General features: G+C 47.0%; 1 protein-coding gene across 3 annotated transcripts in view; it reads left to right on the top strand.

Moving 5' to 3' along the window:
- LOC139421312 (histone acetyltransferase p300-like) overlaps positions 1–24323 on the top strand; it is a 29159-nt gene extending 4836 nt beyond the window's left edge. Inside the window, exons 3-29 of one of the 3 annotated variants that reach the window (XM_071172066.1) lie at positions 732–908; positions 1450–1735; positions 1904–2017; positions 2184–2408; positions 2599–2701; positions 3175–3309; positions 3527–3644; positions 3798–3981; positions 6569–6646; positions 8380–8465; positions 8600–8740; positions 8837–9319; positions 9603–9833; positions 9996–10188; positions 10460–10578; positions 12963–13202; positions 13366–13454; positions 14972–15052; positions 15565–15621; positions 15910–15987; positions 16270–16337; positions 17842–17992; positions 18543–18803; positions 19046–19211; positions 19351–19518; positions 19724–19888; positions 19982–24323. In XM_071172066.1, the coding sequence (XP_071028167.1) occupies positions 732–908; positions 1450–1735; positions 1904–2017; positions 2184–2408; positions 2599–2701; positions 3175–3309; positions 3527–3644; positions 3798–3981; positions 6569–6646; positions 8380–8465; positions 8600–8740; positions 8837–9319; positions 9603–9833; positions 9996–10188; positions 10460–10578; positions 12963–13202; positions 13366–13454; positions 14972–15052; positions 15565–15621; positions 15910–15987; positions 16270–16337; positions 17842–17992; positions 18543–18803; positions 19046–19211; positions 19351–19518; positions 19724–19888; positions 19982–23158 (7374 nt within the window). In that variant the 3' untranslated portion in view covers positions 23159–24323. Of the gene's footprint in view, positions 1–731; positions 909–1449; positions 1736–1903; positions 2018–2183; positions 2409–2598; positions 2702–3174; positions 3310–3526; positions 3645–3797; positions 3982–6568; positions 6647–8379; positions 8466–8599; positions 8741–8836; positions 9320–9602; positions 9834–9995; positions 10189–10459; positions 10612–12962; positions 13203–13365; positions 13455–14941; positions 15053–15564; positions 15622–15909; positions 15988–16269; positions 16347–17841; positions 17993–18542; positions 18804–19045; positions 19212–19350; positions 19525–19723; positions 19889–19981 lie in introns of all 3 variants that reach the window. The other 2 variants (XM_071172065.1, XM_071172064.1) reach the window with 2 other exon arrangements.
- The last annotated feature ends 508 nt before the right edge of the window (positions 24324–24831 follow it).

Here is a 24831-nt window from a genome sequence, read left to right as displayed (position 1 = left end):
AACCATCAGTGCATGTTCTCTTTTAGTGTTTGGGCAGCTAAGAACATAGATGTTCATTGCCAGTTGGGCAGTGTCTACATGCGTTTCCATAAGGTGTCTAAAACAGTGGGGAGTAAGAAGGGTGCAGACTTACAGCCGTAAAGTTCCATCCAAAACGATCCTGATGGGACCCAGCTGAGCAGTGACCAGCTTATTTATCTGTTGGCCGTATCTGTCTTTTGTTGGAAGTAGTTGATTACATTCCTTTAGGCTGATGATATTTTGTAAGGATAAGGGTTAACAGATGATGAAAGCTGCTGGAGCAAGAGCTGATTTGGTATTTCTCCCCCTTAGCAAGCAGCTGTTCTCTCATTGTCACCCCTAGATCACTATTGTCTTCAACAGAGCTTGGTGTTTGTGTGAAAAGGCTAGGACAATTGAAGCTATTTGTTGAATTATGTTTTTGTAAGTATGTCAGCGTTAATGCTTTCTTAACAACCTCTGTGAATAAGACTGACTACTGCTCAAAGCAGTGTAATGCCTAATGGTCCAGCGATTGAACTCTATCTGTCAACAACTTATCTCAGGTTGCTAGTGATTTTAAAGTTAATGAAGCTTCATTAGTGTCGTTTAATCGGCTCTATTTTTGTCCAGTAAAGAAAACCAGGAACATGAGTGTAAACTAGATCTCACTCACATAACATTCCCTTAATTTCTCCCCATCTCTTCCTCTGCCCCCGTCTCTCTCTCAGATGAATATGATGGCTAATGCGGGCCCCTATGGTGGTTCGTACGGTCAGTTAGCAGGCCAGGTTCTGGGTGGTGCTGGGCTGGGCCCACAGCACCAGAACAAGGCTGGTCTGGCCAACAGCCTGGCCCAGTTCAACCTGGACAAGAAGACACCTCCTATACAGGGCATGGCTGGGATGGTGAGGGCATGCTCCTTCTGACTTCTGTCTTTTTCTGTTCCTCTTATTTTAGTGAAAAATATAGGGCCGGGACAATACTAGTATTGCAATACGTGTCGTGGCAAGGAAACAAAACATGAAGTGGATTTAACTTCTTTAGGCTAACAGCCCTAGTGTTGGAAACAAGTGTCATTATGTTGTCATCCAGAGTCAGTTATTTGTTTCCCAAGCTATAACACACTATTTTACATACAGCAGGTTTTTAAAGAACTAAAGAGTTTGGTCTGCTTTGTGTTTTCATTTTTGCCATGGAAAAAACATTGTGATATTGGTGTTGTCAGTCCTACTAAAATACTAGATTAAAGACCCTCTGGACTTAAGTGGTAATCAACTCACAACCCACTGCCCTTAGTTCGGCCCATCCCACCTTGTCAACTTGATCTCCCTTTTTAAAGGCCCTTGTCTTTAATCCTCCATACAGCCCCTCTATCCCAGCCATCTTCCTTCTACATCCCCCTATCCCCTCTGGTTAACGCACTCTCTTTTCACTCTGTGTCATCAGGCCTCACAGCAGACCTCTGCAGTAGGGCCAGTGTCTGTGGTTGGAGCCGGGGCCCAGGCTGGCCTTGGTACTGTGGCAACAGGTCCGGGGGCAGCGCCTCCCACTGCCGACCCGGAGAAGCGCAAGCTGATACAGCAGCAGCTGGTGCTCCTGCTCCACGCCCACAAGTGCCAGCGGCGGGAGCAGGCCAACGGGGAGGTGCGCCAGTGCAGCCTGCCCCACTGCCGCACCATGAAGAACGTCCTCAACCACATGACCCACTGCCAGGCTGGCAAGTCCTGCCAGGGTGAGTTGGTAGTCCTTTTCAATACTGTTATTCTTGGTTTGTTAATATTCTGAAGTGGCTTCCACTCCCGCCTTATTGCTGACATTAGGTCTCTACTGGGACACGGTCATTGTGTTGCGCTGTCAGTTGTCTCACTTTCTCTCCTTCTTTCTCTCTCTTCCCCCTCAGTGGCACACTGTGCCTCGTCACGACAGATCATCTCTCACTGGAAGAACTGTACTCGGCACGACTGTCCTGTCTGCCTGCCGCTAAAGAACGCTGGAGACAAAAGGAACCAGCAGTGTGAGTGTGGTTTGTATTGAGCTATGTGTCCGTCCTCTGCATTGTGATGTACTACGTGTGTTTGAACCAAGATGGCTACCTGTTCAGCATCTGTTCCCGTCATCGATCATGGCAAGTTGATTATCTCTCATTCTCACTTCTTTTCCCTCTCCCTCCATCTCCACAGCTTTACTAAGCAGTGCTGGGGTTGGCCTGGGCAACTCATTAGGGGCAGTGCCAGGGGGTCAGCCCAGCACCCCTAACCTCACCCCACCCAGCCAGATCGACCCCAGCTCCATTGAGAGGGCCTACGCCGCCCTGGGCCTCACCTACCAGGGCAACCAGATGCCTCAGCAACCGCCGCAGTCCAACCTGCCCAACCAGCCTGGCATGCGGTCGTTAAACGCCATGGGTGAGTGGGCATTGGCTCGTCAACAACAGTGATGGTGAAGAGGAGGAAAAATGAACAACAACCAGGGGCAGTGTAGCAGACTTCTTAGTTTAGTCATTGATTGAGCAGGAGAACATTTTTAAAGTGAATGGTTGTGATTCTGAGGAAAGGAACTGCTTTGAACCTGTCCTCTCTTTATCTGCCCCTGTAGGAGGGAACCCCATGGGGATGAATGGAGGGGTGGGGGTGCAGCCCCCCAATCAGTCCAACCTGCTACCAGACGCCATGCTTCACAACAATATGAATGTGCAAAGGTACAACAACACACTCATACCCTCCCCCTGAAATCACATTTTATTTGTCATATGTGCCGAATACAGCAGGTGTAGGTAGACCTTAACATGAAATGCTTACTTACAAGCACTTAACCAATAATGCAGTTCAAGAAATAGAGTTAAGAAAATATTTACTAAATTAACTAAAGTAAAATAATAAATAATAATTGAATCAATCAAAAAGTAACAAGACATATACATAACAATAATGAGGCTGTATACAGGGGGTACCGGTACTGAGTCAATGTGCAGGGGTAGAGGTTAATCGAGGTAAGAACTCACTATCCCTGGAATTCAATACTGATTTTTATGGTCCTGCCAGCTCTAAAGACTAAAAACATTATTTTACACAGCAACACACTCACAAGTTCACAAAGTTACTTCATTGACTACCTTGAGCAAAATTATGACTTCCAGCTTGTCGTTTCTTTCTCTCTCTCGTCGTCTCTCAGTTTGATGAACGACGGCAGCGGGGTGGGCAGCCTGGGCTCCATGCCCATGGCGACCCCTCCCTCAGCCGCGGGCATGAGGAAGAACTGGCACGAGGACATCACTCAGGACCTGCGCAACCACCTCGTCCACAAGCTGTGAGTCTGCCCTGACTGCACCAGAGTCACAGAGGGGGACACGTAGGCCATTGCAGTTTAAACGAAAAAGTGTTTTATCTGCTGTTGCTATTAGACGGGTACTCTGTATATGTGACTCTGGACTGCACCCACACCACACAATTATGGTTCATTGCAGGCTGTCGGTGTCTTTTGGCTTATCTCTCTGTATCTCTTTATCCGTCTGCTGGGTGAGCAGTGTGCAGGCCATCTTCCCCACCCCGGACCCGGCTGCGCTGAAGGACCGGCGGATGGAGAACCTGGTGGCTTACGCTCGTAAAGTAGAGGGGGACATGTACGAGTCGGCCAACAGCAGGGTGAGAACTGACTCCTCAATGTTGTGGGTGAAGACTGGTATTACAGTAGTATACAAGAAAGTTTAAATCACCGTATTCAATAACTGACCACAACAAGTAATGGCGGACTAGAGGGTGTATATACATTTACTGAATTTCCTAAATCGCTACCAGGCGGAGTACTACCACCTCCTGGCTGAGAAGATCTATAAAATCCAGAAGGAACTGGAGGAGAAGCGGCGGACGCGGTTACAGAAGCAGGGCATGATGCCCACGCAACCCGGCATGTCCCCCTCAGGCCTGCCACAGGGACCCCTTGGCATGGGCCAGTCACCTCTGGCCCCTGGACAGCCGTCCAGTGAGTAGACACTTTAAACACACACACACATTTGACAACATACTGCAGTTTTTGACAATTCCTGACATATAATCCTAGTAAAAAGTCAGTGTCTTAGGTCAGTTAGGATCACCACTTTATTTTAAGAATGTGAAATGTCAGAATAATAGTAAAGAAGGATTTATTTCAGCTTTTATTTCTTTCATCACATTCCCAGTGGGTCAGAAGTTTACATACTCAATTAGTATTTGGTAGCGTTGCCTTTAAACAATTTAACTTGGGTCAAACGTTTCAGGTAGCCTTCCACAAGTTTTCCACAATAAGTTGGGTGAATTTTGGCCCGTTCCTCCTGACCGAGCTGGTGTAACTGAGTCAGGTTTGTAGGCCTCCTAGCTCGCACACGCTTTTTCAGTTCTGCCCACAATGTTCTATAGGATTGAGGTCAGGGCTTTGTGATGGCCACTCCAATACCTTGATTTTGTTGTCCTTACGGCATTTTGTCACAACTTTGGAAGTTTGCTTGGGGTCATTGTCCATTTGGAAGACCCATTTGCAACCAAGCTTTAACTTCCTTACTGATTTCTTGAGATGTTGCTTCAATATATCTACATAATTTTCCGTCCTCATGATGCCATCTATTTTGTGAAGTGCACCAGTCCCTCCTGCAGAAAAGCACCCCCACAACACAATGCTGCCACCCTCGTCCTTCACGGTTGGGATGGTGTTCTTCAGCTTGCAAGCCTCCCCCTTTTTTCCTCCAAACATAACAATGGTCATTATGGCCAAACAGTTCTATTTTTGTTTTATCAGACCAGAGGACATTTCTCCAAAAAGTACGATCTTTGTCCCCATGTGTAGTTGCAAATCGTAGTCTGGCTTTTTCTTAATGGTGGTTTTAGAGCAGTGGCTTCTTCCTTGCTGAGTGGCCTTTCAGGTTATGTCAATATAGGACTCGTTTTACAGTGGATATAGATACTTTTGTACCCGTTTCCTCCAGCATCTTCACAAGGTACTTGCTGCTGGTCTGGGATTGATTTGCACTTTCCGCACTAAAGTACGTTCATCTCTAGGAGACAGAACGCGTCTCCTTCCTGAGCGGTATGACGGCTGCATGGTCCTATGGTGTTTATACTTGGGTACTATTGTTTGTACAGATGAGCGTGGTACCTTCAGGCGTTTGGAAATTGCTCACAAGGATGAACCAGACTTGTGGAGGTCTACAATTCTTTTTGCTGATTTCTTTTGATTTTCCCATGACGTCAAGCAAAGAGGCACTGAGTTTGAAGGTAGGCCTTGAAATACATCCACAGGTACACCTCCAATTGACTCAAATGATGTCAATTAGCCTATCAGAAGCTTCTAAATCCATGACACCATTTTCTGGAATTTTACAAGCTGTTTAAAGACACAGTCAACTTAGTGTATGTAAACTTCTGACCCACTGGAATTGTGATACAGTGAAATAATCTGTCTGTAAACAATTGGTGGAAAAATTGCTTGTCATGCACAAAGTAGATGTCCTAACCGACTTGCCAAAACTATAGTTTGTTAACAAGAAATTTGTGGAGTGGTTGAAAAACAAGTTTTAATGACTCCAACGAAAGTGTATGTAAACCTCCGACTTCAGCTGTCGCTACTCTCTTTCAACATAGGTGTGATTTGCACTGCTTGATCCCAATTGCCTGGCTCTATTTACTTCAATAGCTAGATTTCCATCCAATGGGCAACAGATTTTCAAGACTTCAAAAATCAGCATAAAAACTAAATTAGCATTCTCCCAGCAGAGGTTTGTGTCCATCAAACTTATTTTATTCCTCTTGTTTTGTTTTTTTTAGTTGATTTCTCTGTTTTTTAAACTGCATCATTGGGAAGGGCTTGAAAACAATCATTTCACTGTAAAGTCTACACCCATTGTATTCTGCACATGTGACAAATAGCTTTTAAGCTGCATGAAATTGTATGTGTAATGACAGAATGCATATAAAATGTACTTTTGCGGTTAATTCTCAGGTACGGTAACTAATAACAGAAGTTCAATGTGTTTCAATCACATTTTCAACTCTACTGATGGGTTTGTCACAGAAACTGTTAATTACACAAGTATGCTGGTAAAGTGGACAGGGTGGGTTATATGATATGAATAAGAACAAGAACCTTTTTATTTGTTAATTGGCAGCCAAGCAGCAATCATATTGTCACCAACATTCAAATAATGGCCTACCGTCAATATTTTGGGGAAACTTGCAAGATCACCATGCACTTAACCACCATGTGAAGTTGATCATAGCTTGTTTAATCTGCATATAAACTCATGCTTTTTCACGTCGTGTTGTGGTGGTAGGCCTACAATGTAACATATCATTGCGTTACTCTGAGATTACTTCGATATGATGGTTATTATATCAATATTTCTACCGGAATTGTCGCTTAATCAGTTATCCACCCTTGTCTAGCGTATTTTGTTTTTGGAAATGAGGATATTTTACAGACACATTTCCTGTTTCCATCAGGCCGTCAGTTAATTCATCCGCATGCAATGGTTGGATGGAAACCTGGTTACTGAAGCCATAGATGCAAAGCTAATGAATGCGTTTCTCTTCACTCTCAGATGGTTCTCATGCTGACCCCTCCATGGTTCGACCCACCGGACCCAATCTGATGATGAACAGGATGCAGAACCCTGCAGGTAAGTTGTTCCTACAGTTGAAGTCGGAAGTTTACTTCCACCTTAGCTAAGTACATTTAAACTCAGTTTTTCACAATTCCTGGCATTTAATCATAGTAAAAATTCCCTGTCTTAGGTCAGTTAGGGTCACCACTTTATTTTAAGAATGTGAAATGTCAGAATAATAGTAGAGAATGATTTCTTTCAGCTTTTATTTCTTTCATCACATTCACAGTGGGTCAGAAGTTTACATACACCAAATTAGTATTTGGTAGCATTGCCTTTAAATTGTTTAATGTTTCAGGTAGCCTTCCACAAGTTTCCCACAATAAGTTGGGTGAATTTTGGCCCATTCCTCCTGACAGAGCTGGTGTAACTGAGTCAGGTTTGTAGGCATCCTTGCTCGCACACGCTTTTTCAGTTCTGCCCACAAATTTTCTATAGGATTGAGGTCAGGGCTTTGTGATGGCCACTCCAATACCTTGACTTTGTTGTCCTTAAGCCATTTTGCCACAACTTTGGAAGTTTGCTTGGGGTCATCCATTTGGAAGACCCTTTTGCGACCAAGCTTTAACTTCCTGACTGATGTCGCGAGATGTTGCTTCAATATATCCACATAATTTTCTTCCCTCATGATGCCATCTATTTTGTGAAGTGCACCAGTCCCTCCTGCAGCAAAGCACCCCCACAACATTTTGCCACCCCCGTCCTTCACGGTTGGGATGGTGTTCTTCAGCTTGCAAGCATCCCCCTTTTTCCTCCAAACATAATGATGGTCATTATGGCCAAGCAGTTCTATTTTTGTTTCATCAGACCAGAGGACATTTCTCCAAAAAGTACGATCTTTGTACCCATGTGTAGTTGCAAACCGTAGTCTGGGTTTTTTTATGGCGGTTTTGGAGCAGTGGCTTCTTCCTTGCTGAGCGGCCTTTCAGGTTCTGTTGATATAGGACTCGTTTTACTGTGGATATAGATACTTTTGTACTGGTTTCCTCCAGCATCTTCACAAGGTCCTTTGCTGTTGTTCTGGGATTGATTTGCACTTTTCGCACTAAAGTACGTTCATCTCTAGGAGACAGAATGCGTCTCCTTCCTGAGCGGTATGACGGCTGCGTGGTCCCATGGTGTTTATACTTGTGTACCATTGTTTGTACAGATGAACGTGGTACCTTCAGGCATTTGGAAATTGCTCCCAAGGATGAACCAGACTTGTGGCGTTCTACATTTTTTTTTGAGGTCTTGGCTGACTTCTTTTTGATTTTCCCATGATCAAGCAAAGAGGCACTGAGTTTGAAGGTAGGTAGGCCTTGAAATACATCCACAGGTACACCTCCAATTGACTCAAATGATGTCAATTAGCCTATCAGAAGCTTCTAAAGCCATGACATAATTTTCTGGAATTTTCCAAGCTGTTTCAAGGCACAGTCAACTTAGTGTATGTAAACTTCTGACCCACTGGAATTGTGATACAGTGAAATAATCTGTTTGTGAACAATTGTTGGAAAAATTACATGTCATGCACAAAGTAGATGTCCTAACCAACTTGCCAAAACTATAGTTTGTTAACAAGAAATTTGTGGAGTGGTTGAAAAACATGTTTTAATGACTCCAACCAAAGTGTATGTAAACTTTCGACTTTAACTGTATATGCTCAGCTTAGTTTCCTGCTTGGCACAAACCGAACCAGTCTGAAGGGTGGACATATAATGGTGGCTAATGTGTGTTACTGGTTTGCTCTCTCTCGTCTGTCTCAGGGATGAATCAGTTTGGACAAATGGGTATGCAGTCATTAGGTCAGAGGTCAACGCCTCCCCTCCCACTTGGTGGACCTCTAAATCAGGTTCGTCGCCATCTCTCATTACAAATATCAAAATTAAGTTTAACTGCATTCAATATTGATAGAAATGTATTATATTTTAACCATGGTCTCATTAGAACAAAATTGAGTAATTTATCTTGTTTGGTCTCACTCAGATGGGTATGGGGCCAACGCGGATGGGGCAGCCCAACGTGGCCCAGTACCTCCCTCCTGGTCAGTTTCCTGGGTCCAGTCCTGGCCTCGGGGCTGGCACAGTCGGCATGAACCATCCAGGGCCACAAGGAGGCGTGGCACAGGTAAATAGATACTGGAACCGATGCTATAAGTAAAGGGTGACAGTAAAGTAGTTGTTGGCTATAGACTCTAACCGTCTCCTCCATGGTGTTTTCCAGCAGGCCCAGATGCCCACGCCGCCCTCGCTCCCGGTCAGCAGCCCTGCAGCCCAGCCAGGCTCAGTGGCAGGATCAGGGCCCTCCCAGGGCTCTATGGGGCCAGGCAGTGTAGGTGGAGGCCCTCCTTCCAACCTGCAACTGCCAAACTCCTCTCAGCTCAACTCACACCTGCACTGCCCCCCCATCCGACAGAACTCCCCCTCCCCGGCACGCAGCCTCACGCCAACCCCTCATCAGACGCCGCCTGGTCTGCCAGGCTCGCAAACCCCCCAGCCTCACACGCCCAACCCGCCCCAGGTTGCCGCTCCGCTCCCGCAGCAGCAGCTAGCGTCGTCACAGCCAATGGGGCAAGGAATGAACTCGGAGAAGCCCAGTCAGCTCCAACAGCAGACAAACGGTGGTGGAGCTTCTGGAGTCCTCAGTCTGGCTCAGTCTGTGCCTACCCAGAATGCCCATGTGCCAACCCAGCTTCCGCGAACTCCAGTGAGTAGTTTTCCCCCATAGTCTCACTAACCCAACTCCTTGTGGTTGTCAGAAGTTATTTTCTTTGGATTTCTAAGCTGATCCCTGATCTCTGGCTATACCTCCCATATACCGTCACGTCTCTGAGATTTCCCTCGTTGCCTGGACAGACACCGTAGCCGTTCTCTTGCCCTCTGTTCCTTGTTGGTCTACGTCTTTGCCTGTTCACTCTTTTCACTATCTTTCTTGGCTGGTTCTGTTATTCATTTCCTTTCCATTAACTTTTCTCTCTCTGTCCTCCCAGCTGTCTCAGAAGTCTTCACTGACGGCAGACGGCCAGGCTTCCACTCCGGCCTCGGTGAGCAGCGTGGACCCTAGCTCCCAGCTGACCTCGTCTGACGCCCCTGCCCCAGCTGAGCCCAAGATGGAGGTGAAACAGCAGGACGATGAGGATGCTGAGGACCAGGGTGAGGGGAAGGCCTCTGGGAAGATGGGCAAGGGACAGGCAGACATCAAGTCAGAGGAGAAACCTGAGGTGAGGCTTCCAGTTTTTCTAAGGCAGGGGTCCAAAAGCAAAAGACAGTGCTAGCTAGCCAGCGCGGTGAAGATTATTTTACACACAGCTAACAGATTTTATTACATTCAGGATGATGTCTGGAAATGTGTATAGGATATTGAACATGATGTCCCCTCTCAGATTAAGAAGGAGAAGCCTTCAGGCGACGGCTGCAAGGGCGAGCCTATGGACACATCGTCATCGGTAGCAACGCCGAAGATGGAGGACAGAGACAGGAAGCCAGAGGTGAAGACTGAGCCCAAAGACGAAGAGGAGAGGTCGGGGGCATCGGGCACGCACAGCTCCCCCGCCAGCGCTCAAAACAAGAGGAAAAGTAAGACCCCCACCCCTTACTCTTTCCTCTCTTCTTCATAGGAGTAATGTACCTGGAGTAATGTACCTCAACATTTGTTTCTCACCTAGACATGGTGTATAGATCTAGGCTATGAATCTTTGAAGCGACGTGTGTATTCACCGGTAAATAGCCTAATCAAAAACAATTTTTCACATCTTTCTTGCTCCTCCTTTTCCACTACTTGCACTGCCAACATCCCCACTTCCTCTCCTCTGTCGCTCCCTCTCTCCTCCTCTTTCCACTACCCCAGTCTTTAAGCCTGAGGAGCTGCGTCAGGCTCTGATGCCCACCCTGGAGGCCTTGTACCGCCAAGACCCTGAGTCTCTGCCCTTCCGCCAACCGGTGGACCCCCAGTTACTGGGAATACCCGTACGTATTCGAACTAGTAACAAAACTAACCTGGTAAGGGACTGCGCTGGCTTCCATTTTGCTTCCCTCTAAAAACGTTCTTACCGTTCTTTTTAGTTCATTTTTCTCTCATTCCTTTTTCTTTTTCCTTTTTCTTTCATCCCTCTCTTCATCCTTACCACTGCCACATGTGTGCAAGAGTGGGGTGAGGGAGTGACTGTTGGCTAGGGGAGTTGTAGTGATACTGTGTGTGTGTTAGAGAAAGCTGTCTCAATCCTGAATTTGAGTGTTGTCTCTGCTCAGGTAGAGTATACTATACATCAAACGTAGGTCAGTTGGTTTTTACTGTAGGTTCTTGGGTAGGTGTGTGTGTGTCAGCTCATGCTTGTTTCTCTCGAATTCTCTTACACCACAAAAAAAACACATCAATGCTATGTACATTTTTTAAAACTTGTTTTGCTTGTAAACCAAGTTAGCAGAAATCAATAAGTCTGTCAGTAACATTTAAGAGATGCAATTTTAAACCTTTCTGTCTGTTAGAATTTAACAAAAATATTTTTGGATTGGTTTCTACCGGTCAGTTTTGATTAAAATCAACACTTGAGAGGTGGTTTGGCCCTGGCCATGAATGTTAGACCCCTGGGCCTTGTTAATTGCGGCTTGTGTTTTTGCCTTTTATCAGACTTCAAAAGGCCGAAAATAAGCAGCCATTTTATCAGTGGCACATCACCGTTCTGCGTTTAAAGTAACATGCCCTAAAAGGGAAATTTACTAGCCAAAAATGTTCATAGCCCATTACTTTTATTCTTTCAACTGCCTTCTTTCAATTGCATTTTTTTTCTCTCCCACATATGCCTATTCATAGACGCTTTCTAGACAGTTCCTCGCCAGTAATAAGTATTGTTGAAGTTGATTGTGAGTTATGTGAAGAGTTGTGCCAATGCCTGTATGTAGCAGTAGTGTGTCTCAGATAATGCTAATAGCTAGCAAATAAAAAATCTCAGACCTCTTATTGAACACCTGTGAAGAGATACCCAGGCAATGTCTGGCACTAATTACAATAATTGTTTGTACGCCATTGAGGCTGCATGTACACAGGCAGCCCAATTCTGATCTTTTTCCCCCAATTATTGGCAGAGGAGCTCATCTGATTGGTCAAAAGACCAATTAGTAGAAAAAGATCAGAACTATAGGCTGACTGTAAATGCAGCCTGAGAGGGGGATTTAATATCGTATGGTCCTCACCATAGTTTTAATTCTCCTCAAGCAGTGCTAGGGCACACTTACTCCATTCTCAGAGGTCATTGGCACACTTCTCCTCAGTAACCCTCAATAGCCCCAGTGATGCACCTGACCCCAGAACACCACCTGGGTATTCAACATGAACACACAACCAGGCTCAAACTGCTCAAATACTTTTAACATGCTTTAATAACCAGCAATACCACACTTTTATAAGTGCAGGGATTTATCCATCCACAATGGGATTATCACACCTCAATTTCCAATACACTTGTAGAAACAACACTCATAGTTGTTGTAATTGAGCTCAGATGAATGGAATGCAGCATACTTTGTGCCATGTGTTCATGCATCACAGGCTGCTGTGTCCTTTATTTGTCAAAGTGAAGGGTCTCATTTCCTGTTTGTGTTTCCCTGGAGACGGAGAGAGATCCTTGGCTTTGCCCCTTTGTCTCAGTGCTCTTGGCTTTGACTGCCGTGTTGCCAACCTCCATGCTGCCAGTTTACCAGCGTGTGTGTTGTTACTGCCTGACTGACTGATGTTACTGCTCTGTTCACCTCAGCTTTGCACCCCGACTCATGCCCTGAAAATGTTCTCCTTCAGGAGAGTCTGTAGAGGAGAAAGCGGTTGCTCTGGAACCGTCTCACTGCTTGAAAAACAAACACAAATTTACAGTGCACAACAGGTGCTTTTCCTGTCATTTCTGATAACTGTTGGATGTAAAAGTTGGTCTGCCTTTAGAGTACTAATCTAGTCTTGATTTGAGGAGAAGTTTGATTTTGGGCAGAATGGGAGGGGACAAGCCTGGCCACCCCAGTGTCCTTCCTTGGCCTGTTCCCCATTTTAATGTAGAAATGGTGCAAAGTTTGAGTGGTGAAGGGGAGAAGCTGTCATGTCTCTCTGTCTGCATGTGAACCTCTCTGCAGCCATCAACATTGTCCCCTGCACCCTCTTCTCTCCCCTGCTCTGGTTCCACCTGGATGTCCACCACAACTTCTGCTACTTCAACAACAACTACAATGATGATGACGACCATGGTCTTCTCTACCCCCCCCCCCCCCCCCCCCCCCCCCCTGCATCAATGACCACATCCCTTTTCTCCCCACCTTCCTTTCTGGGCTGAACCGTAACCTCGCTGACACCTGGGCTTGGTCCTCTCCAGGACTACTTTGACATTGTAAAGAACCCCATAGACCTGTCGACGATAAAGCGTAAGCTGGACACGGGACAGTACCAGGAGCCCTGGCAATACGTGGATGACATCTGGCTCATGTTTAACAACGCCTGGCTGTACAACCGCAAGACGTCCCGCGTCTATAAGTACTGCTCCAAGCTGGCCGAGGTGTTCGAAGCCGAAATCGACCCGGTCATGCAGGGCCTGGGCTACTGCTGCGGGAGGAAGGTGAGTGGATGTGTGTAACATCAGTCATTGAAGACAGCACAGCTTTCACCTTCTCTCCTTACCACTGCCTGTTAAACATACTATCGTACAAAATAATTGGCTTCCTGGTTAAGTATTTGTCAGTACATAGACTATCTCTTACTATGTCCTCTTATGTTTGCAGCTTGAGTTTTCCCCTCAAACACTATGCTGCTATGGGAAACAGTTATGCACCATCCCGCGCGACGCTGCTTATTTCAGCTACCAGAACAGGTAAGGGGCGTACAGAAGCACAAACAAACTCACATACCCAGACACTGAAAGGAATAGGGTCATTCATACCCTCAAGGGTTCTCGCTCACACACACACACATACACAATTCATGTTTTATGCATATTTTATATAAATCCACATTTCACAAATCTACTTGAGTGATTGTGTTATTGTGATGTTATTGTGCATGCTGATATTCTCTGCAATATAGCATTGTTCAATCACAGATGAGTTAAGTTTTAATATGGCTTTAAATGGTTATACCCTGCCACCATTTTCATCTTCATCCTTCATCAATTTAATTTTCACTTTTGACATTTACAAAGTGGGTTCCCTGTCTTGAGATTTTTTTGAAATCTACATGTTTTCACTAGTCTACTTAGAATATATAGAGAAATGTATTGATCAATTACAGGTAAGGAATTGAATCAAACTGATAATTGGCAAATGGATAGATAATTGCTTTTGGACACAGTACTTAAAATAAGACGCAGGGCGATATTGCTGCACAGCTGCAGTGAACACTTTGATTTGCAGAACATTTAATTGAACAAAGCTTGATTCATTTCACCGTCAAGACAGAATCACTATAGTGTAGTTACGTTAGGGCAACATAGTATTAACAACCTCACTACATGTATGATAATTCCCCTCCAACACAAGAAAGGAACCCTCTTTATAAATGGAGCAGAAAGATGATGGGTCGCTGTTGCACTACCACTTGCTTTTCCTCATCCACACTGTTTTTTGAGCCCCCCCCCCTTTGTTACTGTGTTAACTTAAAGGGATACTTTGGGATTTTGGCAGATTAACTTGTGGATTAATTTTATGTCTGTCGAGTATGAAGGAAGAGAGGCAATGCTAACTAGCATTAGCACAATTACCCATAGTCTTCCAGTCATTGTGCTAACGCTAGTTAGCATTTTCGCTAGTTAACTTTCTTAACCACACTGAGGCATAAAAATGTTATCGACGAGTTCATCAGATTCTGGGGAAGTAGATAAAGGGCCTCGCTCCCAAAATCTCGGAGTATCCCTTTAATTATGTTTTCGTCCACTCACTGACTGACACTAATATGTGCTTTGCATTGGATCTCTGTCCTCGTTGGATGTTATGTTCTCCATGTTCCTCACTCTTCCCATCCTATTCATCCCTCCATCGTCCTCGTCTGACCTGTAACGATTTATTTCACGCTTTTTTAATATTCATTTTGCCCTCCCTTCCCCCATCTCTTCCCTTCTCTCCCTCCTTTTTTAACGCTTGTGATGTCTGCATTGGCCTGCTTTGGTGTGACCAATCATCCACTCCAAATTTTAACTGCAAAATCAAAACACCTGCCCACACAAAAACCCTGCATCATGATTGGCTGCTACCTGGCGACGACCTTGCCCTCTGCTCTTCTCCTGGCCTGTCCTGCCCTGCCTGATTGGTGACTGCTTCCTCGTGCCTTCTCTGTGATTGGCTGTGCGGTTGGCGAATGGTCTAGTTCACCACAATTTGGGCTTCTTGCTGACAGGTACCACTTCTGTGAGAAGTGTTTCAACGAAATCCAGGGCGAGTGCGTGTCCCTGGGGGATGATCCTTCTCAGCCTCAGACGTGAGTACCAGCCCCCCCCCCCCCCACCATGTTAATACTGACATGGTTCTTCTATTGCTCATTTTGATGACATGTAAATATTGTTTGGTTCCCTTGATTTATCAATGCGATTGAGAAATGTTTAAGCTCTTCAATGGGACTTCTCTTTCTCCCCATCACTGAATACCTTTTCAGTCTCTCCCTTAGTGAAATGGTCAACTTAAAATAAAGATCAAATGCATTTCTCTCTCCTCTACCTCTTAAGGCAGCAGTTCACCTCAACTGCCGTCTCCATCCTTTTACTTGATTTCTGCCTCTTTTCAGCTAAAACCCAAGGGCTCCTAATGTTCCAGAAGTGTTAGATGATGTTTTCAAAATGTCTGAATCCTAGCCTGTATAAAGCCAGAGCCTGCTCTTATTGCTTGTGACTTCTTTGTGGCTGTAATATAGTACATTGCATTTCTGGCCCAGTGATTGGCTTGAGTCTGTTCTTACCTCCCACACTCCTGGGCCTCTCTCCCTCCTCTTCACAGGTCCATCAGCAAAGATCAGTTTCAGAGGAAGAAGAATGACACACTCGACCCAGAATGGTACCTACTCTTTTTTTCCCTTTACATTTGATCTGTACTTGGTTTTAAACCATACGTTTTCCATGTGGTACATTTGCAGAAACTTTAGATACTGTGAAATATTTGTTAACTGTAATATTTAATCTTTACTGTGCTTTAGTCAGTTACTCTAGGTTATCGTCATGGCTTTTGTGTTTGAACTGTTCTGCTAGTTGAACCTCCTGTTGAGAAGATAATGACTTTTCCCGTGTGTGACACATGGTATCAATAACCTGTGACTCTCTCTGTCCACCTCTCTCTTTTCTGTAGGCTTGTGGAATGTACCGACTGCGGGCGTAAAATGCACCAAATCTGTGTCCTGCATAATGACACCATATGGCCGGCAGGGTGAGCCAACTTGCATACTCATTCTGTACATCTTACGTTAATGCGACTGTTAGAACTGTAAAACCGCCCACTTTATTCCAAGGTGCAGTTCCAGGTTCAATCTTGCCGTGGTTGTGTTGCCCGTTTGCCATCATGACCCTCAGCAATACCTTACAACATTCATTGCAGACAACTTATTCAGTAGGGCAAATAAGTGAAGCTGAAGGCCACTGAGAAATGGTAAATAACAAATGCATGTATGATGTATTTTAAAGTGTGTTCCTTTTCCTCTCATCTCCACAGCTTTGTATGTGACAGCTGCCTTAAGAAGGCCAATAAGACGCGGAAAGAGAACAAATACGCAGCCAGAAGTAAGTGGAGTAAGTATAAAAAGGGGGTTGCTCATCTACCGTCATCTTCATCCGGGGTGTCAGTCTGTCTCCCCTCCCCTCACCAGTCACTCAGCCGTTTCTTTTCGGTGTTCTCTTTATCCCTCTTCTCCTTTGGTTCTGTTACTGACACATGCTAATTTCCTAAACACACATCCCACAAGTATAACACCATACTTTCATGTGAAGACACAATTGACTTTTTCCCCCCTTCAAATCGTTGTTTAAATTTATGATTTGGTGCACTGTGTATTCCAAATAATTTTCTTATTTCCTCCGAGGCAGTCTGGTTTAATTCCCTACGCCCTGATACACTACTCGAGAGGACGAGTGTTCCAGTTAACACACATTCTACCCTTTTCCATTATTTTTCCATTTCCATGACCCAACCCTTTCGTACCTCCCCAGTGAAAATGTTATATGTAACCAACCCTATTTTTGTATTTCAGAAGCCAGTCCTCAGACAATAGTTGCCGCTGCCTGTCCGCTGCAGCTTTTTCTGGTTTGATTTCACTCTTATCCCAGGCCTGTACACACTGGCCATGGCAAAACATTGTCATTTAGGGTTTCTCGGTTTACTGTTTGCTGCTTTTAAGGTTTATGTGTCACCGTGGCAGTCATGGACCTCCTTTTAATTTTTTTCTTTTTTTTCTTGTTGGAGCCTTATTTATGTCATTTTTTTTTTCCTTAGTGGGTGTCCACTGTCCAGAAATCATCATCTTTTGGGTGAATTGTTTTCAGTTTGCAATGGCATCGATACTCACGCTTTTCCCCACAACTTTTTGACAGTTGTCCTGTTTTTGCGAGCCTAAAATCCTTCCACGTGTGGAAATTCTTACCTCCCCCATCCCATTCTCCACACCCTCAATGAAGGCAAAGTTTTTAGGGAGCCACAGGTAGGCGAGCGGGCGTGCAAATTAAAAGGACCAACTGGCCTAGACTCATACAAGGATCTCAATGAAATATGTATTGAATGGAAGAGGAGGAAATGTCCTTATATGGTGTCAGATCTAGTTTACACCTTGTCATCTCTTTTGATTTATTGAGTGTTCAGAGGATTAGTCCAAGTCTCAGATATGTTAGTTGCCAAATTGACAAAGCTATCAGGGCATTTTAGATATTTAGAATTGACCAAGTGCCTTAGACTGACTCCAGAGTACTCTGAAACACTCTAGAAGCAGTCAGTGGTTGAGTTTGTATGCTTCTGACTTGCCCTTTTATAAAAACATTTTTTAACTGCCAGATTAGAGCCCAGTGGTTCTTCCGTCTTTAATGTCACTAGTGAAGTTCTCTGCTCTGAGCTACTTAACAGACATAACCCCTATACACCCACCTACCACCCCAGACTGGGTTGGCTTTTACCGAAACCATGTGACCTTTCCTCTAATCTCTATCACCCATTTCCTCTCTTCCTTCCGTCCTCCATCATTCCTCCTCTTTCTCCCTCCCTCTCCCATTCTATTCTTCCCCTACTTAATTTTCACAGGGCTACCTCAAACTAAGTTGGGCAGCTTCCTAGAGGGGCGAGTGAATGACTACCTCAGGCGGCAGAACCATCCAGAGTCTGGTGACGTCACTATCCGTGTGGTCCATGTCTCCGACAAGGTGGTGGAGGTCAAGCCAGGCATGAAGTCCAGGTGAGAGTCTTGAGGGGTAGTGATCCTTTAATATGGAGTCAAATATAGACTACCGAGGAAGATGTCAAATTGATCCTAGCGTAAATGGACTCACGGTTCGTGTGGGATTTCAATTAGTCCCATTGTAGACTGGAGAGTTAGACTTATCCTAACAACGTTATCTGTTCTCGTGGTACAGCGCCTATACAGTGTTTGTGTGGGTGTGTCTACTTACGCTCTCCTTTAACTGATACAGGTTTGTGTGGGTGTGTCTACTTACGCTCTCCTTTAACTGATACAGGTTTGTGTGGGTGTGTCTACTTACGCTCTCCTTTAACTGATACAGGTTTGTGTGGGTGTGTCTACTTACGCTCTCCTTTAACTGATACAGGTTTGTGTGGGTGTGTCTACTTACGCTCTCCTTTAACTGATACAGGTTTGTGTGGGTGTGTCTACTTACGCTCTCCTTTAACTGATACAGGTTTGTGTGGGTGTGTCTACTTACGCTCTCCTTTAACTGATACAGGTTTGTGTGGGTGTGTCTACTTACGCTCTCCTTTAACTGATACAGGTTTGTGGACACCGGGGAGATGTCCGAGTCCTTTCCCTACAGGACGAAGGCGCTGTTTGCGTTCGAGGACATAGACGGGGCTGACGTCTGCTTCTTCGGCATGCATGTGCAGGAGTACGGTTCAGACAGCCCTCCGCCCAACCAGAGACGCGTGTATATCTCTTACCTGGACAGCGTGCACTTCTTCCAACCTCGACACCTCCGCACAGGCGTCTACCATGAGATACTCATAGGGTACCTGGAGTACGTCAAGAAGTTGGGGTAAGAGACAAGGCCCTTTAAAAAAAATATATATTTTTTATTTTTTATAACTAAGCTCAACCTATTAGTGGGTATAGATTCCTGAGAACATGACTTGACCTCATCACTCTAAACATAGTGTAATGATATGTACTAAATCTCTAAAAGGTCGGTTGCAGATTTCATTCTACTTTACTGTTCTAATAAGATTCACTCTTTCCAGTTGCTGGTCTGATTCTTCAACCCTACCTCTCCCATGGCAGGTTTACAACGGGGCACATCTGGGCTTGTCCCCCAAGTGAAGGGGACGACTACATCTTCCACTGTCATCCTGTGGACCAGAAGATCCCCAAGCCCAAGCGTCTACAGGAGTGGTACAAGAAGATGCTGGACAAGGCCGTAGTTGAGCGCATTGTGCATGACTACAAGGTGACTACAATCAGTTTTGTTTTGTCAGACATAGCACAGGCTGTGCCAGGCAGAAATCCAACTGCTTTCTTCTGAGGTAATTGTATGCATGGAGCCCCCCCCCCCCCCCTTGACACATCTTATTCATGCTCTGTTTCAGGATGTTTTCAAGCAGGCCACAGAGGACCGTCTCACCAGCGCCAACGAACTACCATACTTTGAGGGGGACTTCTGGCCCAACGTGCTGGAGGAGAGCATCAAGGAGCTGGAGCAGGAGGAGGAGGAGAGGAAGAGGGAGGAGAACAGCACCTCCAGCGAGAGCGTAGATGTGAGTGTAAGGACTTCAATACAACAGGAGAGGGGAGTGTTTTTGTGAATATGCTACAGGGTGTGGGATATTGGTTGTCCTCAATAATATGATGGGGGTAGATAGACAGACGAACCATTGCTAATTGGGTCAATTTCGAGGCTGCTTCAGATTCAGTGCTTTAATGGAATGTATTGGCGTTTAATCTGGTGTTCTCCACACATAGGCCCCGAAAAGTGACAGCAAGAATGCCAAAAAGAAGAACAGTAAGAAGACGAGCAAGAACAAGAACAGCAGCCTGATCCGAGCCAATAAGAAGAAACCAGGGATGCCCAATGTGTCCAATGACCTCTCCCAGAAGCTCTACGCTTGTATGGAGAAACACAAGGAGGTATTTGATGCTGTCGCCATCTTCTAAAAAAAGCCACACACACAAACACATTCTCAGTCCCAGTGCTCATCCTTTCTTCTCTGCCCCATACAGGTGTTCTTTGTGATCCGTCTCATCGCCGGCCCTACTGCCAACTCCCTGCCCCCCATCACGGACCCGGACCCCCTAATGGCCTGCGACCTGATGGATGGGCGTGACGCCTTCCTGACGCTGGCCCGGGACAAGCACCTGGAGTTCTCCTCCCTGAGGAGAGCCAAGTGGAGCTCCATGTGCATGCTGGTGGAGCTACACAATCAGAGCCAGGACCGCTTCGTCTACACCTGCAACGAGTGCAAGGCCAGCGTGGAGACACGCTTCCACTGCACCGTCTGCGAGGACTACGACCTGTGTATCACCTGCTATAACACTAAGGGCCATGAACACAAGATGGAGAAGCTGGGCCTGGGCCTGGACGACGAGAGCAACAACGCAGCGGCCGCTGCCACTCAGAGCCCCGGGGACTCCCGCCGCCTCAGCATTCAGCGCTGCATTCAGTCCCTGGTCCACGCCTGCCAATGCCGCAATGCCAACTGCTCCCTGCCGTCCTGCCAGAAGATGAAACGTGTGGTGCAGCACACCAAGGGATGCAAGCGCAAGACCAACGGTGGCTGCCCCATCTGCAAGCAACTCATTGCTCTGTGCTGCTACCATGCCAAACACTGCCAGGAGAACAAGTGCCCCGTACCCTTCTGCCTCAACATCAAGCACAAGCTCCGCCAGCAGCAACTCCAGCACCGTCTCCAGCAGGCTCAGATGCTTCGGAGAAGGATGGCCAGCATGCAAAGGGTGGGCCAGCCTGCTTGCGGTGGAGGAGGACCTCCTGGGGGGCTGCCATCACCAGGTAACAATGGCACCACAGCCCCCAGTACACCCACATCAGGAGGCACCCAGCCCCCAACACCACAGACACCCACCCAGCCCAATATGCCTCCTGGGCCCCAGCCAGGGATGGGTGGTGGAGGAACTTTGCAGCAAGGTGGGATGCCTCAGCAGCACCACAAGCTTCACCACCAGTTTCAGCAGATGCCTGGAGGAGGGGGGATGATGAACTCCCCCCAGCAACAGCAGATGGTTCCTCAGGTCCAGCAGCAGTCCCAAGCCTCAAACCCTCAACAGCTCCAGCAACACCCCAACAGCCTGTCCCCTTACACCAACAGGCCTCCAGGCTCCTCACCGCACCCTCAGTCCCAAGGCAAACCGGGCCTGGGACCAGCCACACCACCTCAGCAGCAACCACCACAACAGCAGCCCAACCCTGGCCAGCCTTCTATGCCCCAGCAGCAGCAGCAACCTCCTTCAGGGCCTCCTCCAGCGGCTGTGGAGATCGCCATGAAGATTCAACAAGTGGCAGACGCCCAAAGGAAGATGTCCCTACAGAGGCAGGCGGCGCAGGCAGCTGGCATGATGCCTCTGCACCCTCACCACCAACAGCCCCAGGGCCAGATGGGCATGGCCCACCCTGGGGTGGGCATGGTGGGGGCCCAGGGGCTGCCTCCCCAGGCTCAGGCTGCTGCCAGGGCTCACATGGAGCAGCAGCAGCAGCAGGGTCCTCCAGGTATGATGGTGGGCCCTGGCCCCATGCAGCAGCAGCCCCAGCAGCCTAACCCCCAGGGCCAGCTGCCTCCACAGGTGCAGCAGCAGAGGGTTGGTCCCCCGCTTCAGAACCCCCAGCAACAGTGGGCCGGCCAGGGAATGCCACCCCAACAGAGGCAAGCCATGATGGGACATCCAGGCATGGTGGCGCCTCAGCAGCAACAGCGGCAGCAGGCTCAGGGACCTGGTGGGTTGATTGGTATGGTGCAGCAAGGTGGTGCGGCTGGGGGTGGGAACCTCCCGCAGGCTGCCCTTCAGGAACTGCTGCGTACCCTTCGCTCCCCCAGCTCACCCGAGCAGCAACAGCAGGTGCTCAACATCCTCCGCTCAAACCCTCAGCTAATGGCTGCCTTTATCAAGCAGAGAGCCTCCAAGTATAAGGGGGGCCCAGGACCCCCAGGAGCCCCTGGCGGGCCAGGTCCAGGCAGAGTTCCAGGAGGTATGGGTGGCCAACAGGTCAATGTGAATGCTGTGGCTGGTCAGCCAGGTATGCACATGGGTCAGGGAGTCAACATGCCCACCATGACCCAGCTACAGCAGCTACAACAGCAGCAGCAACAACAACAACAACAACAACAACAACAACAACAGCAACCGCAGCAGCAGCGTCCTATGCTTAGTTTGCAGCAGCAACAGGTGGCAGCACTTCAGCAGCATCAACAGCATCAGCAAGGAGGGATGCCAGGCCAGCAGGCACCTAACATGGCCAACATAAATCCCCAGTTCAGAGAGCTCCTTATGAGGAGGCATCTCCAACTACAACAGCAACAGCAGCAGCAACAGATTGGGAACCATGCCCAGTTCCAGCAGCAGGGCTACATGGGCCAGCCGGGCATGGCCCCCCAGCAGCCTGGTCAGGGCCAGTCTGGACTGCAGCAGCAGCCTGGAGCCCAGCCAGGGCAGCAGCAGCAGGGTTACCCCAGCACGGTGGCCCAGCAGCAGGCTGCTGCAGTGCTCCAGCAGAGGCTCCAGCATCAGCACCAACTTCAGATGCAGCAGCAGCAGCAGCAACAACACCAGAATGCCATGGTGGGCCACCAGGGGGCTGAGGGGGGTCCGGGTACTGGAGTAGGCGGCCCCCCTCAGCAGCCCCAGCCCCCGCAGGGCGCCCCCCAGCCGCAGTCCTCCCAGGCTCTGCTCCAGCAGGCACTGCACCAGAGGCTGCTTCAACAGCAGCAGCACCTGGGTGGGGGCTCTCCGGCCCAGCACAGCAGCCCCATGAGCCCCCAGCAGCAGATGGCCCAGTCCCCTCACCTGCAGGGCCAGACGCTGTCTACGTCCCTCAGCAACCAAGTGCGCTCGCCACAGCCCTCCCCGCGACCCCAGTCCCAGCCACCACACTCTAGCCCCTCCCCGCGCATGCAGCCCCAGCCTTCCCCTCACCATATCTCCCCACAGACCCAGACAGGCTCCCCGCACCCGAGCCAGCTACCCCAGCACCACCCTGGTATGGTGGTCCCCTCTCAACAGCCGCCTCAGCAGCAGAACTCAATGGACCAGTTTGGGTCAGACCAGAATGCCATGCTGTCTCAACTCAGTGGGATGGGTGGTCTCCATGGGCCTGGAGGACCTGACATGCTGTCTGGGAACAGCCAGGACCTTGGGCAGAACATTAATCATAACACTTTAGACATGTAGCCTCGCCGTGCTTTCGGGACTGCACCTGGGACAGTGTTAGCCTTTCTTTTTTTTCTTTTTTTACTATTAATATTATTTAATGTTTTCAATAAAAAAATACATTGAAGTGAACTTCCTATGGGAGATACAACTATAAATCAACACGTCGATTAATTAATAAATGAATGGTAAGTTATTGCTGTTAATATATTTTTTGCCAATTGTGTACAAATAGGGGGATGGTATCTCCCTTAGAGAATACGACGCAGGTAATATTTTTGGGGTTTGGGACTATGGGAGTATTTGCCTTTTTAAGAAATGTTTAAGATTTTTTTTAAAGAAATACAAAATAAAAATGTAAGAGCAAATGATTTAATGCAATGGACTTATTGTAATTTATCCATAAATCAGTTTAGCAGAGTGATTTGGATTAATATTATAAATCCAAACATCATGCATATCTTTCATTTAAGTTTGGGTTTACTTTATTTATTTTTGTTTTTTGATGGTTTGTTGGCATATACCCTAAGACTGCTACAATTCATATAGAATATATTTTTGTTATTGAAATGAGGGTGGGGTTATTTCATTTCACTGATGTCTGGGTTGGGCTTTCAATCTGGAATAAAATGAGTGTTTTTGTGGTTGAGGGCCTGCTGCAAGTTTCAGTGGCCAATGGAGACTACATTTGAAATGCCTAGCCATTGGACATCAATACTGGAAGGGCCATCCCTCTCACTGAACACACATGCCCTCCCTCACCCTCATGTGTGAGCACTCCTGTAAGACACTTAGTATTGGAGGTGGGGGGCACATACCTATATGCCTGTAAAGTTTAGAGTACATGAGGTATGGGGGGGTCCGCCAGTGCATAGGACATTACGGTTCTTGTAAAACAGAGGGAATGGATCCAAATGAACTGTGCTGCATAGAACTGAGGAAGGGGAGAGTTTTGACCAGTCACACTCTGCCTCACCCTTACTTTTCCCTCTGGACTTAACCCCAGCAGCTCAAGAGCCCAATGCACTGGTCCCCTTCTCCTGCCCCAGAATAATTGCTGTCCCTCCTCCCAACCCCAATTTATCTTTCTGCTCAGAACATTGAGAGTTTAATTTAATATTTTTTACTGTACAAAGAACTGTGGACTCAAATACTGTTTTTTTATAATAAAATGAAAATGAATGATGTGCTGAATATTTTTTTCTTGTAGCTAGTCAAATTAAGAGTGCATGTTATTTTGGGGTGGGGGGATCGACCTAAATACAGTGGGGAGAACAAGTATTTGATACACTGCCGATTTTGCAGGTTTTCCTACTAGCAAAGCATGTAGAGGTCTGTAATATTTATCATAGGTACACTTCAACTGTGAGAGACGGAATCTAAAACAAAAATTCAGAAAATCACATTGTATGATTTTTAATTAATTTGCATTTTATTGCATGACATAAGTATTTGATCACCTACCAACCAGTAAGAATTCCGGCTCTCACAGACCTGTTAGTTTTTCTTTAAGAAGCCCTCCTGTTCTCCACTCATTACCTGTATTAACTGCACCTGTCCACACTCAATCAAACAGACGCCAACCTCTCCACAATGGCCAAGACCAGGGAGCTGTGGGGCTCCATGCAAGATCTCACCTTGTGGGGCATCAATGATCATGAGGAAGGTGAGGGATCAGGCCAGAACTACACGGC

This window comes from Oncorhynchus clarkii, chromosome 12, assembly GCF_045791955.1.
Source record: "Oncorhynchus clarkii lewisi isolate Uvic-CL-2024 chromosome 12, UVic_Ocla_1.0, whole genome shotgun sequence".
Classification (NCBI taxonomy): Eukaryota; Metazoa; Chordata; class Actinopteri; order Salmoniformes; family Salmonidae; genus Oncorhynchus; species Oncorhynchus clarkii.
The sequence above is the reverse complement of the archived record's forward strand: the minus strand, read 5'-3'. Positions and strand labels throughout refer to the sequence as shown.